The sequence below is a fragment of the Phocoena phocoena genome, chromosome 19 (assembly GCF_963924675.1).
Source record: "Phocoena phocoena chromosome 19, mPhoPho1.1, whole genome shotgun sequence".
Classification (NCBI taxonomy): Eukaryota; Metazoa; Chordata; class Mammalia; order Artiodactyla; family Phocoenidae; genus Phocoena; species Phocoena phocoena.
In genome coordinates, this window is record NC_089237.1 from 50145824 (window position 1) to 50166051 (window position 20228).

Here is a 20228-nt window from a genome sequence, read left to right on the forward strand (position 1 = left end):
TGCGGAGCACAGGCTCCGGACGCGCAGGCTTAGCGGCCATGGCTCACGGGCCCAGCCGCTCTGAGGCATGTGGGATCTTCCCGGACCGGGGCACAAACCTGTGTCTCCTGCATCGGCAGGCGGACTCTCAACCACTGCGCCACCAGGGAAGCCCCATGGTAGATTATTGATCATTGGTGTCAGCAGTGCTTTAGAAAATTATTTCATCCGACAGTGTTATCAGCATTGATTGGAGCCAGAAAACGTTTAGAGATTTTACGAGAACCCAAGCATGGGGTGAGAAGGTTCTAGGTTAAGATGGAGTTGGAACAGTTTTCAGAGTTAGTAGGTACGGATAGAAGGGATAGAGAGAGAGGGGTCCAAGATGACTTGCCTCCCAGAGCGCTGCTTCTCAGATTGTAGCAAGCTGAGAATCACCTGGAGCGTGAGCTGGGTAAGCACAGATTGCTGGGCCCCTCCCACACAGACTGACTCAGTAGGTCTGGGTGGTGCTTGAGAATTTGCATTTCACCGGGCTCCTCGGTGAGGCTACTGTGGCCGGTGTGTGGATCACATTTTAGGTGGCAGTAACCAGAAAATGTAAGACTTATAAATGTATACACATCTAACAGCAGAACTGCAAAGTATATGAAGCAAAAATTGACAGAACTGAAAGGAGAAACAGATAATTCTACAATAGTACAGGCATACCTCAATTTATTGTGTTTTGCTTTATTGTGCTTCATGGATATTGCATTTTTTACAAATTGAAGCTTTGCGGCAAGCCTGCGTTGAGCGTGTCTATCAGTGTCACTTTTCCAACACCACTTGCTCACTTCATGTTTGTGTCACATTTTGGCAATTCTTGCAATATTTCAAGCTATTTCATTATGATTATATTTGTTATGGTGACTGGTGATCTTTGAGGTTACTGTTGAAAAAAGGTAATGACTAACTAAAGACTCAGATGATGGTTAGAATTTTTTAGCAGTAAAGTATTTTTAATTAAAAACAAAACAAAACTACTGCATTTCTGGCTTAGAAAGCCCTAGAATACAAGCCCCATTAGGGGCTTCTTCACCAGAGTATCCCAGGGCCTAGAACAGTGCCTGGACACTATAGGCTCATGTTAAATATTTGTTCAATGAAAACTGGTCATTTGGGCAGAAACAGATAGTAAGAAGGGGGAATACATTTAGAAGCAAAATGTTGAGTTCATTTTCATGCATTTGATCCTTCTTGACTGTCAATAAGACGTTGGACTGGAGATGCATTGTGAATATAGACTACAATGTAGGTGAGGAATAGAGGAGTTTTAAATTTATGGTTCATTCTGGACAAAGGTGATCACTGAAGTCAGAGGTGGTATGGTCATTGAGATACTGAATATAAAAGGAGAGGACTAGAAGGAAGGAAAAGCTGAAAGGGTAAAGACAATAAAAAAAGTAGAGTGGGTGGAGTATCATGCATTATGGAAGCCAAGGGAGAAAAGAATTTCAGGGATTAGTCAAGGGAAAAAGGGAAGAGAGTTAACCTACTATTCATTTATTCAATGATTTTTTTAAAAATAAATTTATTTATTTATTTACTTATGGCTGCGTTGGGTCTTTGTTGCTATGCGCAGGCTTTCTCTAGTTGCGGTGAGCAGGGGCTACTCTCTGTTGCGGTGCGCAGGCTTCTCATTGCGGTGGCTTCTCTTGTTGCGGAGCATGGGCTCTAGGCATGCGGGCTTCAGTAGTTGTGGCTTGTGGGCTCTAGAGCTCAGGCTCAGTAGTTGTGGCGCACGGGCTTAGTTGCTCCGCAGCATGTGGGATCTTCATGGACCAGGACTCGAACCCATGTCCCCTGCACTGGCAGGCGGATTCTTAACCACTGTGCCACCAGGAAAGCCCCTATTCAATGATTTTTAATTGAGCACCCACTATGGTCCAGGTACTGTTCCAACACTGTACAGAACAAAGACCCCCATCCCCACAGAGCTTACACTCTTGGGAGGCTTACACTGTAGAGGTGTGTGGCTTTATATACATTGGGGTGGGTTTTTTTTGGGGGGGGGGTTTTGTTGTTGTTGTTTGTTTTTGCCATGCCGCGTGGCTTGCGGATCTTAGCTCCCCAGCCCAGGCCACGGCAGTGGAAGTGCCGAGTGCTAACCACTGGACCACCAGGGAAATCCCGGGGTGGGTTTTTAAAAATGTGTACAGTAACACTTTGGAATCAGTGGTATTTCTGCTTTACATTTGCAGAAATGATAGTTGGGGGAGATTAAGAAGCTAATTCTAAGAATTCTAATTTGGTTCTGCTTGCTTCCAAAGCCCTGTTGTGTTCAGAACTCTAAGCTGCCTCCGAGCTGTAATCACCACTTTTCTGCTTTAGATACTAATTATATGCTGATGGTTCCAAAATCTGTGTGTCCATTCTAGATTTTCCTCCTGGGTTCCTGACCCACTGATTCATTGGCTTCTCAGAAGTTTTCTCCTGGATGCCACACAGGTACGTCAAATATAATGTGTCTGAAGTGGAATTCACCACCTCCTCCCCCTCACCGCCACTCTTTCGGTCCCACTACCCAGCTTAGGCAGTTGTCCGAGCTAGAAACTTGGGTGTCATCCTTAATGCTTTCTGTTTTCCCTCACACCTTCCATTCAGGACAGCACCGATTCTCCCTGTTTTTGCTTCTTTAATATACTTTAAAATGTCTCCAGTCCCAGTAACTCACTGTCAGTGATGAGGCCCTCACTGTCTCCATCATAGATTCTGCTGTAGTTTCCTAAGCAATATCCCAGCTTTCAGCCTTGCACCCTTTAGTCTGTTCTCCATAAAGCTGTCAGAGCAGTCTTTTAAAAAGATAAATCTAATTATGTCATTCTCCTGCTTTAACCCCCTCCGGGGTTCCCCACTGCCTTCAGGAGAAAGTCCAAGCTTCTTAGCGTGGGATACATGGCCCTCTGTGGTTTGACCGCTGCTTCCCCAGCTTCATCGTTTACTGTCTGTATTCTGGGCTTCAGTCATATGGTGCATCCATGAACACATCATAGCTTCTCTCACCTCCTGTCCTTTGTACATGCTTCAGCCTCAATCTGAAAAGCTCTTCCTTCTTCTTTTAGTCTAGTTATCTCAAATTGTCTTTCAGGCCTCACCTTAGAAGCTGCTTCCTTCAGGAAGTTTCCTTACCCATCCCACCCCCCTCAGGTTGTGCTCTTCTCATGAGGTCCCACGGCACCCACACTTACCCTTGTTGTGTAATTAATACATTTAATCGACACCACACACTAGTCAAGGGCAGGGGCTCTGTTCTCATTATTGTATTCTAACCACCTAGCGTGGTGCTTGGCCCATCATAGGGGCTCAGTTAAAGAGCAGTAAATACTAGAGAATGGAAGAGACAAAATACAGTAAAGATGAGGAGTCATTGAAAAGAGAGAGGAACGTGAGGTGATTTTTACCACATGGTCTCACATATTTTTAAAGCGAGGGGCAAGATTATCTACTGAGACCAAGGGAATGCAGGAAGTAGTAGAGATTTAAAAAGGAAAGGGAAGCGATGGAGTATCTGCTGCCAACTCCTTATTGGGTAGTTGCAGAACAGGAACTTCTGTTTCAGGAATTCAAGATGTTGCAGGATGTGGCTGTGAATGAATCGCAAAAGGATGCTGGGCCTCAGGTCCACACTCAGTGGAATCCCTGCATGGCAGAGACACTAGAGGAAGAGACAGAGCTGGTCTCACCGAGCAGGGGCTCTGTCCTCTAACTTAGACTCTATACACCCCGAATTCTCTGAGTTTCGGTTGAAAAGCAAAAAACAAGAAAAGGTTTTAAAGAGCTCAGTGGAATTGGAGGATTAAGGATTCCCAATGGCTTTGACTCTTGGAGACAAGATAAGATGCTTCTGCTCTTTGTTGAAGGGCGTCTAGCCTAATCTGTGGAGTTGACAACTCCTTGCCTCTCCCTGAGCTTGGTTCCTGTTAGAAACCAAGAGATGACGAAAAACTCAACTCATCTTCAGATCTTTGGACCTACTCTCCCACCCTCCAAACCTACCCTTCCTTCTCTGACCCCTGTCTTCATAAACAGCACCGTATCCCACCCATTGCCTAAGCCAGAAAACTGAAAGTCATTCTTGACTCCTTTCTTCCCCCACCTGCAGTTACCATGTTTCATTGATTCAGGTTCTCCCATACCGGACAGTGCTCACCTTATTCCAGCACTGGCCACACTATCTTCTTGTCCATTTACACATGTATCTCCCTTCATTGAACTGTAAGTTCTTTGAGGGCAGGGATGTTCACCTTTGTATTGCCAGTACCTAGTACAGTGTCTGGAATATGGTGGGTGCTTAGTTAATGTAAGTTAGGTGAACACATCAGTGAGTGATATGAAATAACAATGCCCTTTTCCCAGAAGCTCTGAGTTCAGCTGGATTGGATTGTAGAGGAGGACTCATCTCTGATCAAGCCTATGTTTCAGATACTGTACCCTTCTCCAGACATCCTCTGAGGCAAAGAGTTCCTTAAATTACTCCCTATTCCTTTCACCTATGGAACTGGATGAAAATGTTGAGCAGAGAATGCCATTCATCTCTGCAGGGAATGCTGTGTAGGACTAAGGACTGGGTGCTTTGCCATACCTATGCCTGTGGTAAAGGTTGACCCTAATGATTCTTACAGAGAGGACTCCTTTTAGCACTATTTCTAAACAAATTTTTGTTTCCTCTTTCTTAGCCCCCTTCCTATTCTTCTTGTATCATCTTCACTTTGTTCTAGAACTAAAATGAAATGATAATATGTATCTGTATCAGTCAGGATCCAGTCAGGAGACAAAAACTATACCAATAGTTTAAACAAGGGACATTTAATATAAAGAATATTTAACCGGTAAAGGTAGCTAACTACTAAAAGGATCTAAAGAAAACACTAAGGAGTGTAGAAATAGATAACGCAGGAAGCCATCTTACCTCTAGGACTAAGGAGGAGTAAATAAGGAAGGAACCACAAATTTAGAAGAGGGCTCCCCCCCACCCCAAAGCAGGGATTAAGACTTTTTTGGATGGGTTGTGGTTGCCAAAGAAACACAGCCTGCTGGTGTAAAGAAATTTGTCACAGGGCATGTCTGTCAGCACGGCCTGCCAAATGACAGAGAAATTCACTGAAGGGTGCAGGCAGGCTAGAGGTAATCCATAGGAAAGGCCTGCTGGGTAGTGGAAAAACTCACTGGAGGGTTGGGTAGGCCAGAGCTGGTTGGTCTACCCCATCAAGCCTCCCTTATGTTGATTTGGGGGCCCCACCAAAAGACAAAACAGCTCAAAAGTACCAAGAGAAACCCCTTTCTCTTTGTGTGGCTTACAGTGTTCCTCCAGCACCCTCTATTGACAAAGCCAGCCAACAAAAGGGAACTGTTTCCAGGGTCCAGCTCCAGTATCACAAGTAGGGCAAAGAGGACAATAAGGGCATGTATACTGTGATCCCATTTTTGTATCAAAAAAATTTATGCCCAGAAATAAGACTGGGAGAATATATAACAAAATATTGGGTATCTTTAGTTTCTTCTCTGTGCTCTTCTCTACTCTTGGTTTTTCCTATAATGAGCATGTAGTATTTTTATGATCAAAAATAGAAAAAGTGGGAACTCCCCTGGCAGTCCAGTGGTTGACTCTGCACTTCCAATGCAGTCGGCGCGGGTTGCAGGGGGCACAGGTTTGATCCCTGGTCGGAAAATTAGGATCCTGCATGCCACGAGGCGCAGCCAAAAAAAAAAAAGTGTTTCTCTGTAATTTTATTTTATTTTTGGCTGCGCTATGTGTGACATGTGGGATCTTAGTTCCCCGACCAGGGATCAAACCTGCACCCACCGCAGTGGAAGCGCAGTCTTAACCACTGCTCAGAGTCTTAACCACGGGACCAGCAGGGAAGTCTGTTTCTCTGTAATTTTGAAATATTATTCCTTTAAAATTATGGGGGAAAACTGATCATGAAACATATTAAGGTTTGGATCTTCTTTTAAAATTATGTATTTCTACTTGAGATGCTACCTCTTGATCCCTGTCATGACAGACAGGCAAATTAGCACAATTTATACTTAACTCCCACTACCTCTCCTCCTCTATTCTACAAAAATAATTTCTAATTGTTTAATGTCAGTTCCATATTTAAATTTATTCAACACTCCTCATCCATTGTTTTACAATGTTCTCTGAGGTCCTGAGTGTTTATTTTCACTCATTTCTTCACTGGCTATATCTCATTGCCCAGCAGTTCTTTTCAAAAAGGGCTGCCTGTCATACTCCCTGAGTTTTTACCTACTTGAGAACATTTGCCTGTTTTAATATGAGGGAACAGTTTGCCAGGTAAAAAATGATCAAGTCACACTTTGTGTCTCTTCAGAACTTTACAGGCATTACTATACTCTGGCATGAGTGTAACATGGAGGAGTATAAACTCAGCCTGAAATTCCCTCTTGCCCATCACTTGCTCATCTGCCTCAGATCTTCATATGTTCATTTATTCCTGAAATTTAGTTACTTCACCAGGCTATGCCTTGGTGTGGACTGTTCTATATCAACTTTCTATGGACTACACTGTATCCTTCCAATAGATTCAAGTCTTTATTTCAGCCACATTTCCTTCTGTTATGTTTGAATGGGTTTTTTTTCCTTCTGTTTGTTCTTTTCTCTTCTTTAGGAACACTAATTATGTATATATTTGAATATCTTTCTGTAGCAACTTGTTTTCTCTATAATCATATTAATATCCACTGCATTCTGTGTCATCTCCCCAGGCCTCATCTTGTCCCGTAGTGATTATTTTTCTTTTTTCTTTGATGAGTTTCATCTACGTAATGCATTTAGTTTTCCCTTCCACTTCTTTCCTTCAGCTCTGCCAGATTACTTCTCACTTCTTTTTTTTTTTTCTCACTTCTTTTTATTCTTTTATAATCTACACTCTATTTTGAGCTCTTATATGTCTTCTTTGAGTTTTCATTTAAACAGTGGTTTTGTCTATAATTTCTTTGAGATAGTGGAGAGCTCTGCTGGATGCGTCCTATTAATTCCTTTGCTGTTCCTCTTGGGTGTATGCTCCTAATCCCTCTGTTACTCATGTTGCTTTCTTTCCTAAAGCAACAACCCCCTGTTTTCAAGCACACATCCCACAAAGTTACCTGAATGATTACTACTCAACAGTGCATGAAGCAGGTTCTCTATGAAAGAGGGAAGAGGCAGAGGGAATTGAGCAAGGGCACCTCAAAGCCTTCATACAGATCTGCTGCCACAAACACCTTCTTATCAAATCTACAGGCATTATCTCCCTTCAGCTTTTGGTTTCCAGGAGATCAACATGGCACAGAAAAAGCCCTGTAGATCACTGGACTTTCGTAGCACAGTCTGACAGTCACACTCATCTCCTTTCTTCATCTTGCTCCATGGCTGCCAGTGTTCCTCAGCCAGGTACCAGGTGGAAGACAACCTAAATGATCTGCCGGCACCGTTTCTTCTTTAGCATCTTCCCCTGCCACTCTGATATGTCAGACTAGATCTCTATGGGACAGTCCCTGCTTCTGTCACCTGCCTCCCCGCCATGGCTCTAGATCTCTTCACTCTAATTAGAAGATCACTGACCATGCCTTTCAGGATATGAGACTTTGGGAGACATCTGTATATGACCCTTTTTTTGAAGATGGAGTTTACCTCATTTGTCATTCTTTTAACTGTTTTCAGTGGGTTTTGAGAAATGCCTTTTCCATCTTTTAAACTGTTTCTAAATTTTGAACACTATATATCAAACAAACCCCCCAAAAAATCACTTTAAGGGAAAATTATGACAAAGCCAATTCTTTCCAGTATTTTATTTGAATGTTAAATAAATAAAATCCAGCCTAGATATGGAGGTTTGTGGTAGGGACACATTACTTAATGATAATTCTTGGGCATAAAGGGTAATGATTAATGATAATAGTAGTAATAGTAACAGCAGCTGACACTTACATAGTGCTTTCTATATGCCAAGCATGGTTCTAAATGTTTTACATATATTTAATTCTCATAACAACTCTATGAGGTAAATACTATTATTATCTCCATTTTAGAGATGAGGAAACAGGCACAGAGAGTTGCAGCAACTTGCCTAACGTCACACAGTCAGTAAGTGATGGAGATAGGATTCAAACCCAGGCATTTTGTCCGACAGTCAGTTAAGAATCCACACTCTTAATCTCTATGCTGTGTTTCCTCTTATTCATTGCAAAAAGATTACTGACTAGAGCATTCCAATCCCCCGGGCCAAGGTGAAATGGCTCTCTCAAGGAGCTCAGAAATGTGTTTTTGTGACTGGGCAAGGTCAGGGATTTGATGATATGAACACTCAAAAGCAATAAACTCATCTGTCTTCCAGTTGCAGGAGGATACAAAATTGCCATACAAAGGAGGCAGTTCCACCAGAATACCAGAAAGAAAAATGCCAGGTCTGAGAAAGGGAGAATTGATTTCTATTAAAATGGCAGCCAAGCATTTTTATTCTGAGGCATAGTTTCATATTTGTTTAACTGTCATGATATATTGGGAGGAATGGTTAGTGGATCCGTTATTAATTTATCATATCTCAACTCCAAATCTACCCTTCTTTGCTTTGCTTAAGTTACTGGATCTGGACGATTTCTCCTTTGCCAACTGGTACAACATTTAGATTTTGTCAATAGAGGATGCTGGAGGGAAATACAAGGCCATAGGAAAAGGAAGGAACTTCTTTTCCTGGTGCTGGTGTGCTATTTTATCTTATTTATTGGTGTGGCTGCCAGCAGACCAACTTGTGGGAGGCCTGGTGGCAATCACTCTAGTGAGTTGCTTCCTGTGAGCCCATTCTGGCCTGGCCTCAGGGCCCAGCAGGTTCCTACCCCCATCAAACAGGCCACTTCCAGCTCCAGACTGCCCACCTCCAGTGAATTCTTCCACCACCCTACAGGCCACCCACACACACCAGCTCCAGCCTGCACCCTGGCAAGTTTCTTCTCCACCAATAGGGTGTGTGTTCCTGTGGTAGCCACAATCCCTCTGAAAAACGTCTGAATCTCAGCTCCAGAAGGGAAGAGTCTTCTTCCAAGTTCCTTGTTCCTCCCTCTGAGACTTCCCAGTGTAGGAAAGAGGTGAAAATTTGTATTTTAGGAATCATAGAATGTTCTACTTATTATTTCAGATTCTGAGACCAAAAATAAGATGAAAGATTGGAAGACAAAGATGGAAATTTCTGAAGAAAAAGATTCAGCAAGGGCTGTATCAGAAAGACTCCAAAGACAGATCTCCCAAGAATGTGGGTTAGTTGAAACTGGTGATCCTCAGGACAGGTTATTGAGGTATTGGGTAAGCCCCTTAGAGGATGCAGTGGGATATCCCCCTTCCCAAGAGAGAGGTATCAGGGAAGTGAATCTGATCCCCAAGAAAGCCATTGCAGGAGAGAGAGTCCATGGATGTAAGGAAAGAGAAAAAATACTTTCTGCAGGAGAAAGACCCCACAGATATGAAGTCTGTGGCCAGAGCTTCAAACAGAAGTCAGAAGTAACTGAACATCAGAAAACTGGTAATATAAAGAAAACCTATGAATGTAAGGAATGTGGAAAAAATTTCAGTCGGAGCTCAAACCTGATCGTACATCAGAGAATTCATACAGGAAAGAAACCATATGTATGTAGTGAATGTGGAAAAGACTTTAATCAAAGTTCAAATCTTATTATACATCAGAGAATTCATACAGGAAAGAAACCTTATATATGTCATGAATGTGGAAAAGACTTCAATCAGAGCTCTAATCTGGCCCGACATAAGAGAATACATAATGACGAGAATCCCTATGAATGTAAAGACTGTGGAAAGGCCTTCAAGGGAAGCTCGAAACTTGTCCTGCACCAGAGAATTCACAGTGGAGGGAAGCCATATGTATGTGATGAGTGTGGGAAGGCCTTCAATCAAAGTTCAGATCTTATTATCCATCACAGAATTCACACTGGGGAGAAACCCTATGAATGTTATGAATGTGGACAAACCTTCAGTCAGAGTTCACACCTTGTCACACATCAGAGAATTCATACTGGAGAGAAACCCTTCAAGTGCAACACCTGTGAAAAGGCCTTCAGGCAGCGTTCACGCCTCACAGAACACCAGAGACTCCACAGTGGGGAGAGACCCCGTGAATGTCACAAATGTGGGAAATCCTTCAGTGGGCGCACAGCCTTTCTTAAACATCAGAGACTACATACTGTAAAGGAACTTGAATGTGAAAAAGCCTGCAATTCTGACTTAGCTCTTATCCAACAACAGAGAATTCACAGGGAAGAAAAACCTTATGAATGTACTGAGTGTGGAAAAACCTTCCGAGGAAGTTCAGATCTAATTCGGCATTGGATAACTCACACTGGAGAGAAACCCTATGAATGTAATGAATGTGGGAAAGCCTTTAGCCAGAGGTCACACCTTGTTACACATCAGAAAATTCACACTGGAGAGAAACCCTATCAGTGCAATGAATGTGGGAAAGCCTTCCGGCAGCGTTCACTCCTTGTCCAGCATCAGAGAATCCACAGTGGTGAGAAACCCTATGAATGTAAGGAATGCGGAAAAGCCTTCATCTGGCGCACGGCTTTTCTCAAACATCAGAGACTTCATACTGGAGAGAAACTTGTGGAAGTTGAGAAAACATTTAGCAAGGAAGAGTTGCTTAGAGAAGAGCGGAGAATTCGCCAAGAAGTGAAAGCTTATCAGTGCAATCAGTGTGGTAGAACTTTCCGAGGCAGCTCAGACCTCATCCGACATCAGGTAACTCATTCAGGAGAGAAACCCTATGAATGTAAAGAATGTGGGAAAACTTTCAATCAGAGCTCAGACCTTATGAGACATCACAGAATTCATAGTGGAGAAAAACCTTATATGTGCAATAAATGTGGGAAATCTTTCAGGGGCAGCTCAGATCTCATTAAACACCACCGTGTTCATACTAGAGAGAAACCCTATGAATGCCCTGAATGTGGGAAGGCCTTCAGTCAGAACTCACACCTTGTTAGTCACCAGAGAATTCACACTGGAGAGAAACCCTTTGAATGTAGCAACTGTGGGAAGGCCTTCAGTGGGCGCACAGCTTTTCTTAAACATCAGAAACTTCATACTGGAAAGGAGCTTGGGGAACACAAGAGAGTCCACAAACAGGACTTATTCTAATAGGTAACAGAGACCTAATGAACATAGGAAAAGCCTGATGGAGGCCACATCATATTGCACAATAGAAGGTTTTTATTGCTGAAAACTCTTTGAAGGTAGGAAAACATTAGAAGAGCCTACTGGATGGAAAACATATAAGTGTAATGTGGGAAAGCTCTTGGACATAATCGCCTTTTTTCTGCCTCAGAGTTGACACTGGAGTATGGTCCCCAGGATAAAATTAATTAAGAATGTTTTACGGGACTTCCATTGTTAATAAAATCATTAGAAATCACTTTGTCACCAACCCCCAAACTAAATTCTTCATGGAAGGAGCCATTTCAATCTCGACTACCTAGTCCAGTGACAAGTATAAATCTGTTTTAGGTACTTTAGAGTGATTAAATCTTTGTCTGGGATGAGTTCTTCCCGTTAGATATATATTTTATACATATTCCCCTTTTATCTCCTTATAAAAATATGCTTATGCATATGTGATAATACTAATTAGAATGATCCATTAATTCAGGGGTCCCCAACCTCCAGGCCATGGACGGGTACTGGGCCGAGGCCTGTAAGGAACCAGACCGCACAGCAGGAGGTGAGCATCAGGCGAGTGATCGAAGCTTCATCTGCTGCTCCCCATCACTCGCATTACTTCCTGAACCATCCTCCTCACCCTCCACCCCTGATCCATGGATAAACTGTTTTCCACGAAACCAGTCCCTGGTGCCAAGAAGGTTGGGGACCACCGCATTAATTTAGAGGAAACAAAAAAATAATAGAAATGACTTGAAAACAGGAGAGCTGAAGGCCAGGACACAAGAACCAAGTGAGGTATTCCCCAGAAAAGAATGGTGATGATTAGGAGTATCAGGAAATGAAAGAGCAAAGAAAGGACAGTGGGTGTTGGGAATAGGATTAGACTGAGCACCAGGGAAGAGCATTTAGGTGACCTGAGTTGCTGGGAATTAGAAGAAAGCAACAACTGTGAAAGGTCAGGTGATTACAGGAGAGTAGTTTTATCTTGAACCAGGGCTTTGTAATTATTTGAGAACTGGAGAGTCTAAGTAGAACTCTGAAAGAGATCAGTGGGGGTTGCCTTCAAGATGGCAGAGAAGTAAGACGTGGAGATCACCTTCCTCCCCACAAATACATCAAAACTACATCTACATGTGGAACAACTCCTACAGAACATCTACTGAACGCTGGCAGAAGGCCTCAGACTTCCCAAAAGACGCCCTCAGGTGACCTGCACACAGAGGTGGGGCCAAATCCAAAGCTGAACCCCAGGAGTTGTGTGAACAAAGAAGAGAAAGGGAAATCCCTCCCAGCAGCCTCAGGAGCAGCAGATTAAATCTCCACAATCAAATTGATGTACCCTACATCTCTGGAATATCTGAATAGACAACAAATCATCCCAAAATTGAGGTGGTAGACTTTGGGAGCAACTGTACACTTGGGGTTTGCTTTCTGCATCCAATTTGTTTCTGGTTTTATGTTAATCTTAGTTTAGTATTTAGAGCTTATTATCATTGGTACATTTGTTTATTGATTTGGTTGCCCTCTTCCTTTTTTTATTTTATATATATATATTTTTTTCCTTTTTCTCTTTCTGTGAGTGTGTATATGTATGCATCTTTGTGTGATTTTGTCTGTATAGCTTTGCTTTTGCCATTTGTCCTAGGGTCCTAGAGTTCTGACTGTCTGGGTTTTCTTATTTGTTTTGTTTTGTTTCTTTTGTATAGTTTTTAGCACTTTTATCATTGGTGGATTTGTTTTTTGGTTTGGTTGTTCTCTTCTTTCCTTCTCTTTTTTTTAATTACTTTTAAAATTTTTTATTTTTAATAATTTTTTCCATTTTAATAACTTTATTTTATCCTTCCTTCCCTCCTTCCTGCTTTCCTCCCTCCCTTCCTCCCCTTCCTCCCTCCCTCCCTTCCTTCCTTTCTTTCTTTTTCTCCCTTTTCTTCTGAGCTATGTGGCTGACAGGGTCTTGGTGCTCTGGCCGGGTGTCAGGCTTGAGCCTCAGAGGTGGGATAGCCAAGTTCAGGACATTGGTCCACCAGAGACCTCCAGCCCCCACATAATAGCAAATGGCAAAAGCTCTCCCAGAGATCTCCATCTCAACGCTAAGACCCAGCTCCATGCAACGACCAGCAAGCTACAGTGCTGGACACCCTATGCCAAACAACTAGCAAGACAGGAACACAGCCCCACTCATTAGCAGTGAGGCTGCCTAAAATCATAATAAGTTCACAGACACCCCAAAACACACGACCGGACGTGGTTCTGCCCACCAGAAAGACAAGATCCAGCCACATCCACCAGAACACAGGCACCAGTCCCCTCCACCAGGAAGACTACACAACCCACTGAACCAACCTTACCCACTGGGAGCAGAAACCAAAAACAATGGGAACTACGAACCTGCAGCCTGTGAAACGGAGACCCCAAACACAGTAAGTTAAGCAAAATGAGAAGAGAGAGAAATACACAGCAGATGAAGGAGCAAGGTAAAAACCCACCAGACGAAACAAATGAAGAGGAAATAGGCAGTCTACCTGAAAAAGAATTCAGAGTAATGATAGTAAAGATGATCCAAAATCTTGGAAATAGAATGGAGAAAATACAAGAAATGTTTAACAAGGGCCTAGAAGAACTAAGGAGGAAACAAACAATGATGAACAACACAATAAATGAAATTTAAAATTCTCTAGAAGGAATCAATAGGAGAATAACTGAGGCAGAAGAACGGATAAGTTACCTGGAAGATAAACTAGTGGAAATAACGAATGCAGAGCAGAATAGAGAAAAAAGAATGAAAAGAAATGAGGACGATCTCAAAGCCCTCTGGGACAACATAAAACTCACCAACATTTGATTTAGAGAGGTCCCAGAAGAAGAAGAGAAAAAAAAAGGGACTGAGAAAATATTTGAAGAGATTATAGTTGAAAACTTCCCTACTATGGGTAAGGAAATAGTCAAGTCCAGGAAGCGCAGAGAGTACCATACAGGATAAATCCAAGGAGAAACACGCCAAGACACATATTAATCAAACTATCAAAAATTAAATACAAAGAAAAAATATTAAAAGCAGCAAGGGAAAAGCAACAATTAACATACAAAGGAATCCCCATAAGGTTAACAGCTGATCTTTCAACAGAAACTCTGCAAGCCAGAAGGGAGTGGCAGGACATATTTAAAGTGATGAAAGGGAAAAACCTACAACCCAGATTACTGTACCCAGCAGGGATCTCATTCACATTCAATGGAGAAATTAAAACCTTTACAGACAAGCAAAAGCTAAGAGAATTCAGCACCACCAAACCAGCTTTACAACAAATGCTAAAGGAACTTCTCTAGGCAGGAAACACGAGAGAAGGAAAAGACCTACAATAACAAACCCAAAACAATTAAGAAAATGGTAACAGGAACATACATATCAATAACTACCTTAAATATAAATGGATTAAATGCTCCAACCGAAGACATAGACTGGCTGAATGGATACAAAAACAAGACCCGTATATATGCTGTCTACAAGAGACCCACTTCAGACCTAGGGACACATACAGACTGAAAGTGAGGGGATGGAAAAAGATATTCCATGCAAATGGAGATCAAAAGAAAGCTGGAGTAGCAATTCTCATATCAGACAAAACAGACTTTAAAATAAAGAGTATTACAAGAGACAAAGAAGGACACTACATAATGATCAAGGGAATCCAAGAAGAAGATATAACAATTGTAAATATTTATGCACCCAACATAGGAGCACCTCAATACATAAGGCAAATGCTAACAGCTATAAAAGGGGAAATTGACAGTAACACAATCATAGTAGGGGACTTTAACACCCCACTTTCACCAAGGATAGGTCATCCAAAATGAAAATAAATAAGGAAACACAAGCTTTAAATGATACATTAAACAAGATGGACTTAATTGATATTTATAGGACATTCCATCCAAAAACAGCAGATTATACTTTCTTCTCAAGTGTGCAAGAACATTCTCCTGGATAGATCATATCTTGGGTCACAAATCAAACCTTGGTAAATTTAAGAAAACTGAGATCATATCAAGTATCTTTTCTGACCACAACGCTATGCGACTAGATATCAATTACAGGAAAAAGTCTGTAAAAAATACAAGCACATGGAGGCTAAAAAATACACTACTAAATAACCAAGAGATCACTGAAGAAACCAAAGAGGAAATAAAAAACTACCCAGAAACAAATGACAATGAAAACACGACGACCCAAAACCTATGGGATGCAGCAAAAGCAGTTCTAAGAGGGAAGTTTATAGCAATACAGTCCTACCTCAAGAAACAAGAAACATCTCAAATAAACAACCTAACCTTACACCTAAAGGAACTAGAGAAAGAATTTTAAAAACCCAAAGTGAGCAGAAGGAAAGAAATCATAAAGATCAGATCAGAAATAAATGAAAAAGACATGAAGGAAATGATAGCAAAGATCAATAAAACTAAAAGCTGGTTCTCTGAGAAGATAAACAAAATTGATAAACCATTAGCCAGACTCTTCAGGAAAAAAAGGGAGAAGACTCAAATCAATAGAATTAGAAATGAAAAGAGAGAAGTAACAACTGACACTGCAGAAATATGAAGGATCATGAGAGATTACTACAAGCAACTCTATGCCAATAAAATGGACAACTGCAGAAATATGAAGGATCATGAGAGATTACTACAAGCAACTCTATGCCAATAAAATGGACAACCTGGAAGAAATGGACAAATTCTTAGAAAGGCACAACCTTCTGAGACTGAACCAGGAAGAAATAGAAAATATAAACAGACCAATCACAAGCACTGAAATTGAAACTGTGATTAAAAATCTTCCAACAGGGGATTCCCTGGTGGCGCAGTGGTTGAGAGTCCGCCTGCCGATGCAGGGGACACGGGTTTGTGCCCCGGTCCGGGAGGATCCCACATGCCACGGAGCGGCTGGGCCCGTGAGCCATGGCCGCTGAGCCTGTGCGTCCGGAGCCTGTGCTCCACAGCGGGAGGGGCCACAGCAGTGAGAGGCCCGCATACGGCCAAAAAAAACAAAAAGAAAAAAAAAATCTTCCAATAAACAAAAGCCCAGGACCACATGGCTTCACAGGTGAATTCTATCAAATACTTAGAGAAGAGCTAATATCTATCCTTCTCAAACTCTTCCAAAATATAGCAGAGGGAGGAACACTCCCAAACTCATTCTATGAGGCCACCATCAATCACCCTGATACCAAAACCAGACAAAGATGCCACAATAAAAGAAAACTACAGGCCAATATCACTGATGAACATAGATGCAAAAATCCTCAACAAAATACTAGCAAAAAGAATCCAACAGCACATTAAAAGGATCATACACCATGATCAAGCAGGGTTTATCCCAGGAATGCAAGGATTCTTCAATATACGCAAATCAATGTGATAAACAATATTAACAAATTGGAGGAGAAAAACCATGTGATCATCTCAACAGATGCAGAAAAAGCTTTCGACGAAGTTCAACACCCATTTATGATAAAAAACTCTCCAGAAAGTAGGCATAGAGGGAGCTTACCTCAACATAATAAAGGCCATATATGACAAACCCACAGCCAACATCATTCTCAATGGTGAAAAACTGAAACCATTTCCACTAAGATCAGGAACAAGACAAGGTTGCCCACTCTCACCACTATTATTCAACATAGTTTTGGAAGTTTTAGCCACAGCAATCAGAGAAAAAAAAGAAATAAAAGGAATCCAAATCGGAAAAGAAGAAGTAAAACTGTCACTGTTTGCAGATGACATGATACTATACACAGAGAATCTTAAAGATGCTACCAGAAAACTACTAGAGGTAATCAATGAATTTGGTAAAGTTGCAGGATACAAAATTAATCTTTTTTTTTTTTGCGGTACGCGGGCCTCTCACTGTTGTGGCCTCCCCTGTTGCAGAGCACAGGCTCCAGACACGCAGGCTCAGCAGCCATGGCTCATGGGCCCAGCCACTCCACAGCATGTGGGATCTTCCCGGACCGGGGCACAAACCCGTATCCCCTGCATTGGCAGGCAGACTCTCAACCACTGCGCCACCAGGGAAGCCTGCACAGAAATCTCTTGCATTCCTATACACTAATGATGAAAACTCTGAAAGTGAAATTGAGGAAACATTCCCATTTACCATTGCAACAAAAAGAATAAAATACCTAGGAATAAACCTACCTAAGGAGACAAAAGACCTGTATGCAGAAAACCATAAGACACTGTTGAAAAAAATTAAAGATGATACAAACAGATGGAGAGAGATACCATGTTCTTGGATTGGAAGAATCAACATTGTGAAAATGACTATACTGCCCAAAGCAATCTACAGATTCAGTGCAATCCCTATCAAACTACCAATGGCATTGTTCACAGAACTAGAACAAAAAATTTCACAATTTGTATGGAAACACAAAAGACCCTGACTAGCCAAAGCAATCTTGAGAAACTAAAACGGAGCTGCAGGAATCAGGCTCCCTGACTTCAGACTATACTACAAATCAAGACAGTATGGTACTGGCACAAAAACAGAAATATAGATCAATGGAACAGGATGGAAAGCCCAGAGATAAACCCAACACATATGGTCACCTTATCTTTGATAAAGGAGGCAAGAATATACAATGGAGAAAAGACAGCCTCTTCAATAAGTGGTGCTGGGAAAACTGGACAGCTACATGTAAAAGAATGAAATTAGAACACCCCCTAACACCATACACAAAAATAAACTCAAAATGGATTAAAGACCTAAATGTAAGACCAGACACTAAAACTCTTAGAGGAAAACATAGGCAGAACACTCCATGACATAAATCACGGCAAGATCCTTTTTGACCCATCTCCTAGAGGAATGGAAATAAAAACAAAAATAAACAAATGGGACCTAATGAAACTTAAAAGCTTTTGCACAGCAAAGGAAACCATAAACAAGATGAAAAGACAACCCTCAGAATGGGAGAAAGTATTTTCAAACAAAGCAACTGACAAAGGATTAATCTCCAAAATATACAAGCAGCTCATGCAGCTCAATATCAAAAAAACAAACAACCCAATCCATAAATGGGCAGAAGACCTAAACAGACATTTCTCCAAAGAAGATATACAGATTGCCAACAAACACATGAAAGGATGCTCAACATCACTAATCATTAGAGAAATGCAAATCAAAACTACAGTGAGATATCATCTCATACCAGTAAGAATGGCCATCATCAAAAAATCTACAAACAATAAATGCTGGAGAGGGTGTGGAGAAAAGGAAACCCTCTTGCACTGTTAGTGGGAATGTAAATTGATACAGCCGCTATGGAGAACAGTATGGAGGTTCCTTAAAAAACTAAAAATAGAACTACCATATGACCCAGCAATCCCACTACTGGGCATATACCCTGAGAAAAACCATAATTCAAAAATAGTCACATACCACAATGTTCATTGCAGTTCTACTTACAATCGCCAGGACATGGAAGCAACCTAAGTGTCCATCAACAGATGAATGGATAAAGAAGATGTGGCACATATATACAATGGAATATTACTTAGCCATAAAAAGAAACGAAATTGAGTTATTTGTAGTGAGGTGGATAGACCTAGAGACTGACATACGGAGTGAAGTCAGAAAGAGAAAAACAAATACCGTATGCTAACACATATATATGGAATCTAAAAAAAAAAAATGGTTCTGAAGAACCTAGGGGCAGGACAGGAATAAAGACGCAGACATAGAGAATGGACTTGAGGACACGGGGAGGGGAAAGTGTAAGCTGGGACGAACTGAGAGAGTGGCATGGACATATATACACTACCAAATGTAAAATAGATAGCTAGTGGTAAGCAGCCACATAGCACAGGGAGATAAGCTTGGTGCTTTGTGACCACCTAGAGGGGTGGGGTAGGGAGGGTGGGAGGGAGACGCAAGAGGGAGGAGATATGGGGATATATCTATATTTATAGCTGATTCACTTTGTTATAAAGCAGAAACACACCATTGTAAAGCAATTATACTCCAATGAAGATGTTAAAAAATATTTATCAAGAACTAAAAGTTAAATTAAATAAAAAATAAATTAAAAAAATAAAAAGCTTGTGAAAATGTAAAAGGAAAAAAGAGATCAGTCATCTTTAACCTGATAACTGATATTGGTAATTAGGCCCTGCATTTATATCTGTGCATTGCATATCTGTGCAATCAAACTCAATCGTCAAATATTTCTTGTACCCTGAGCTACTGGTAGATTGTATATGAACTTACACAAATCAGCAGATAAGAAAGTTACTGAATGGGACAGTGTAAGGCCAGAATTTCGAGCTCATATCTTTCCTCAGTGGGAGTGGCTTGTGAGATGCACAGAGGGGATCAGTGGTTCTCAGCGGGGGTGATTTTGCCTCCGAGAGGACATTTGGCAGTGTCCAGAGACATTTTGGTTGTCGCAACTGAGAAGAAAATATTGGCATCTAAAGACCAGGAATGTTGCTAAATATCTTACAATACATAGGTCCTCCCCAACAAAGAATTATCTGGCCCTAAGTGTCAATAGTGCCATGGTTGAGAAACCATGCCCTTGGATATTTAGAACACGTCACCTGGGGCCACTTAAGCAAGCACTTCAGTGTGATGTGGGTGGTGGCAGTGCATCCCAAGGGGAACCCAGAGTCTGATAGAAAACTGTAGTTTGATGAACTGTTTCAGGAGAAGCAACGTGTTGTAGTTGGGGGAGCACAGATGTGGGTTTGAATCCCAGTATGACATATTGGCTTCAGGACCTGGAACAAATTATATAACCCTGATCCTTATTTTCCTAATAAAATGGTGATAAAATTATCTACTTCATGGTGTAATTGTGAGGTTTAAATGAGAAAACTGAAATTACTGTTGACACATAGAAGGATATCTAGAGCTTCAATCATGTTAAAATAGAAGATGAAGTATTTACAAGCAAAATATATAATGTGTAAGATACAGTGGAGTCCCATGGCTGGTGTAAAGAATATGACCCCCTGGGACTTCCCTGGTGGCACAGTGGTTAAG

General features: G+C 41.5%; 1 protein-coding gene across 1 annotated transcript; it reads left to right on the forward strand.

The window, feature by feature from the left end:
- The first annotated feature begins 364 nt into the window (after nucleotides 1-364).
- ZNF594 (zinc finger protein 594) lies at nucleotides 365-11170 on the forward strand. Its single transcript, XM_065898054.1, has 4 exons — nucleotides 365-433; nucleotides 9497-10216; nucleotides 10277-10587; nucleotides 10750-11170. The coding sequence occupies exons 1-4, from the start codon at nucleotides 365-367 to the stop codon at nucleotides 11168-11170; spliced, it is 1521 nt and encodes a 506-aa protein (XP_065754126.1).
- The last annotated feature ends 9058 nt before the right edge of the window (nucleotides 11171-20228 follow it).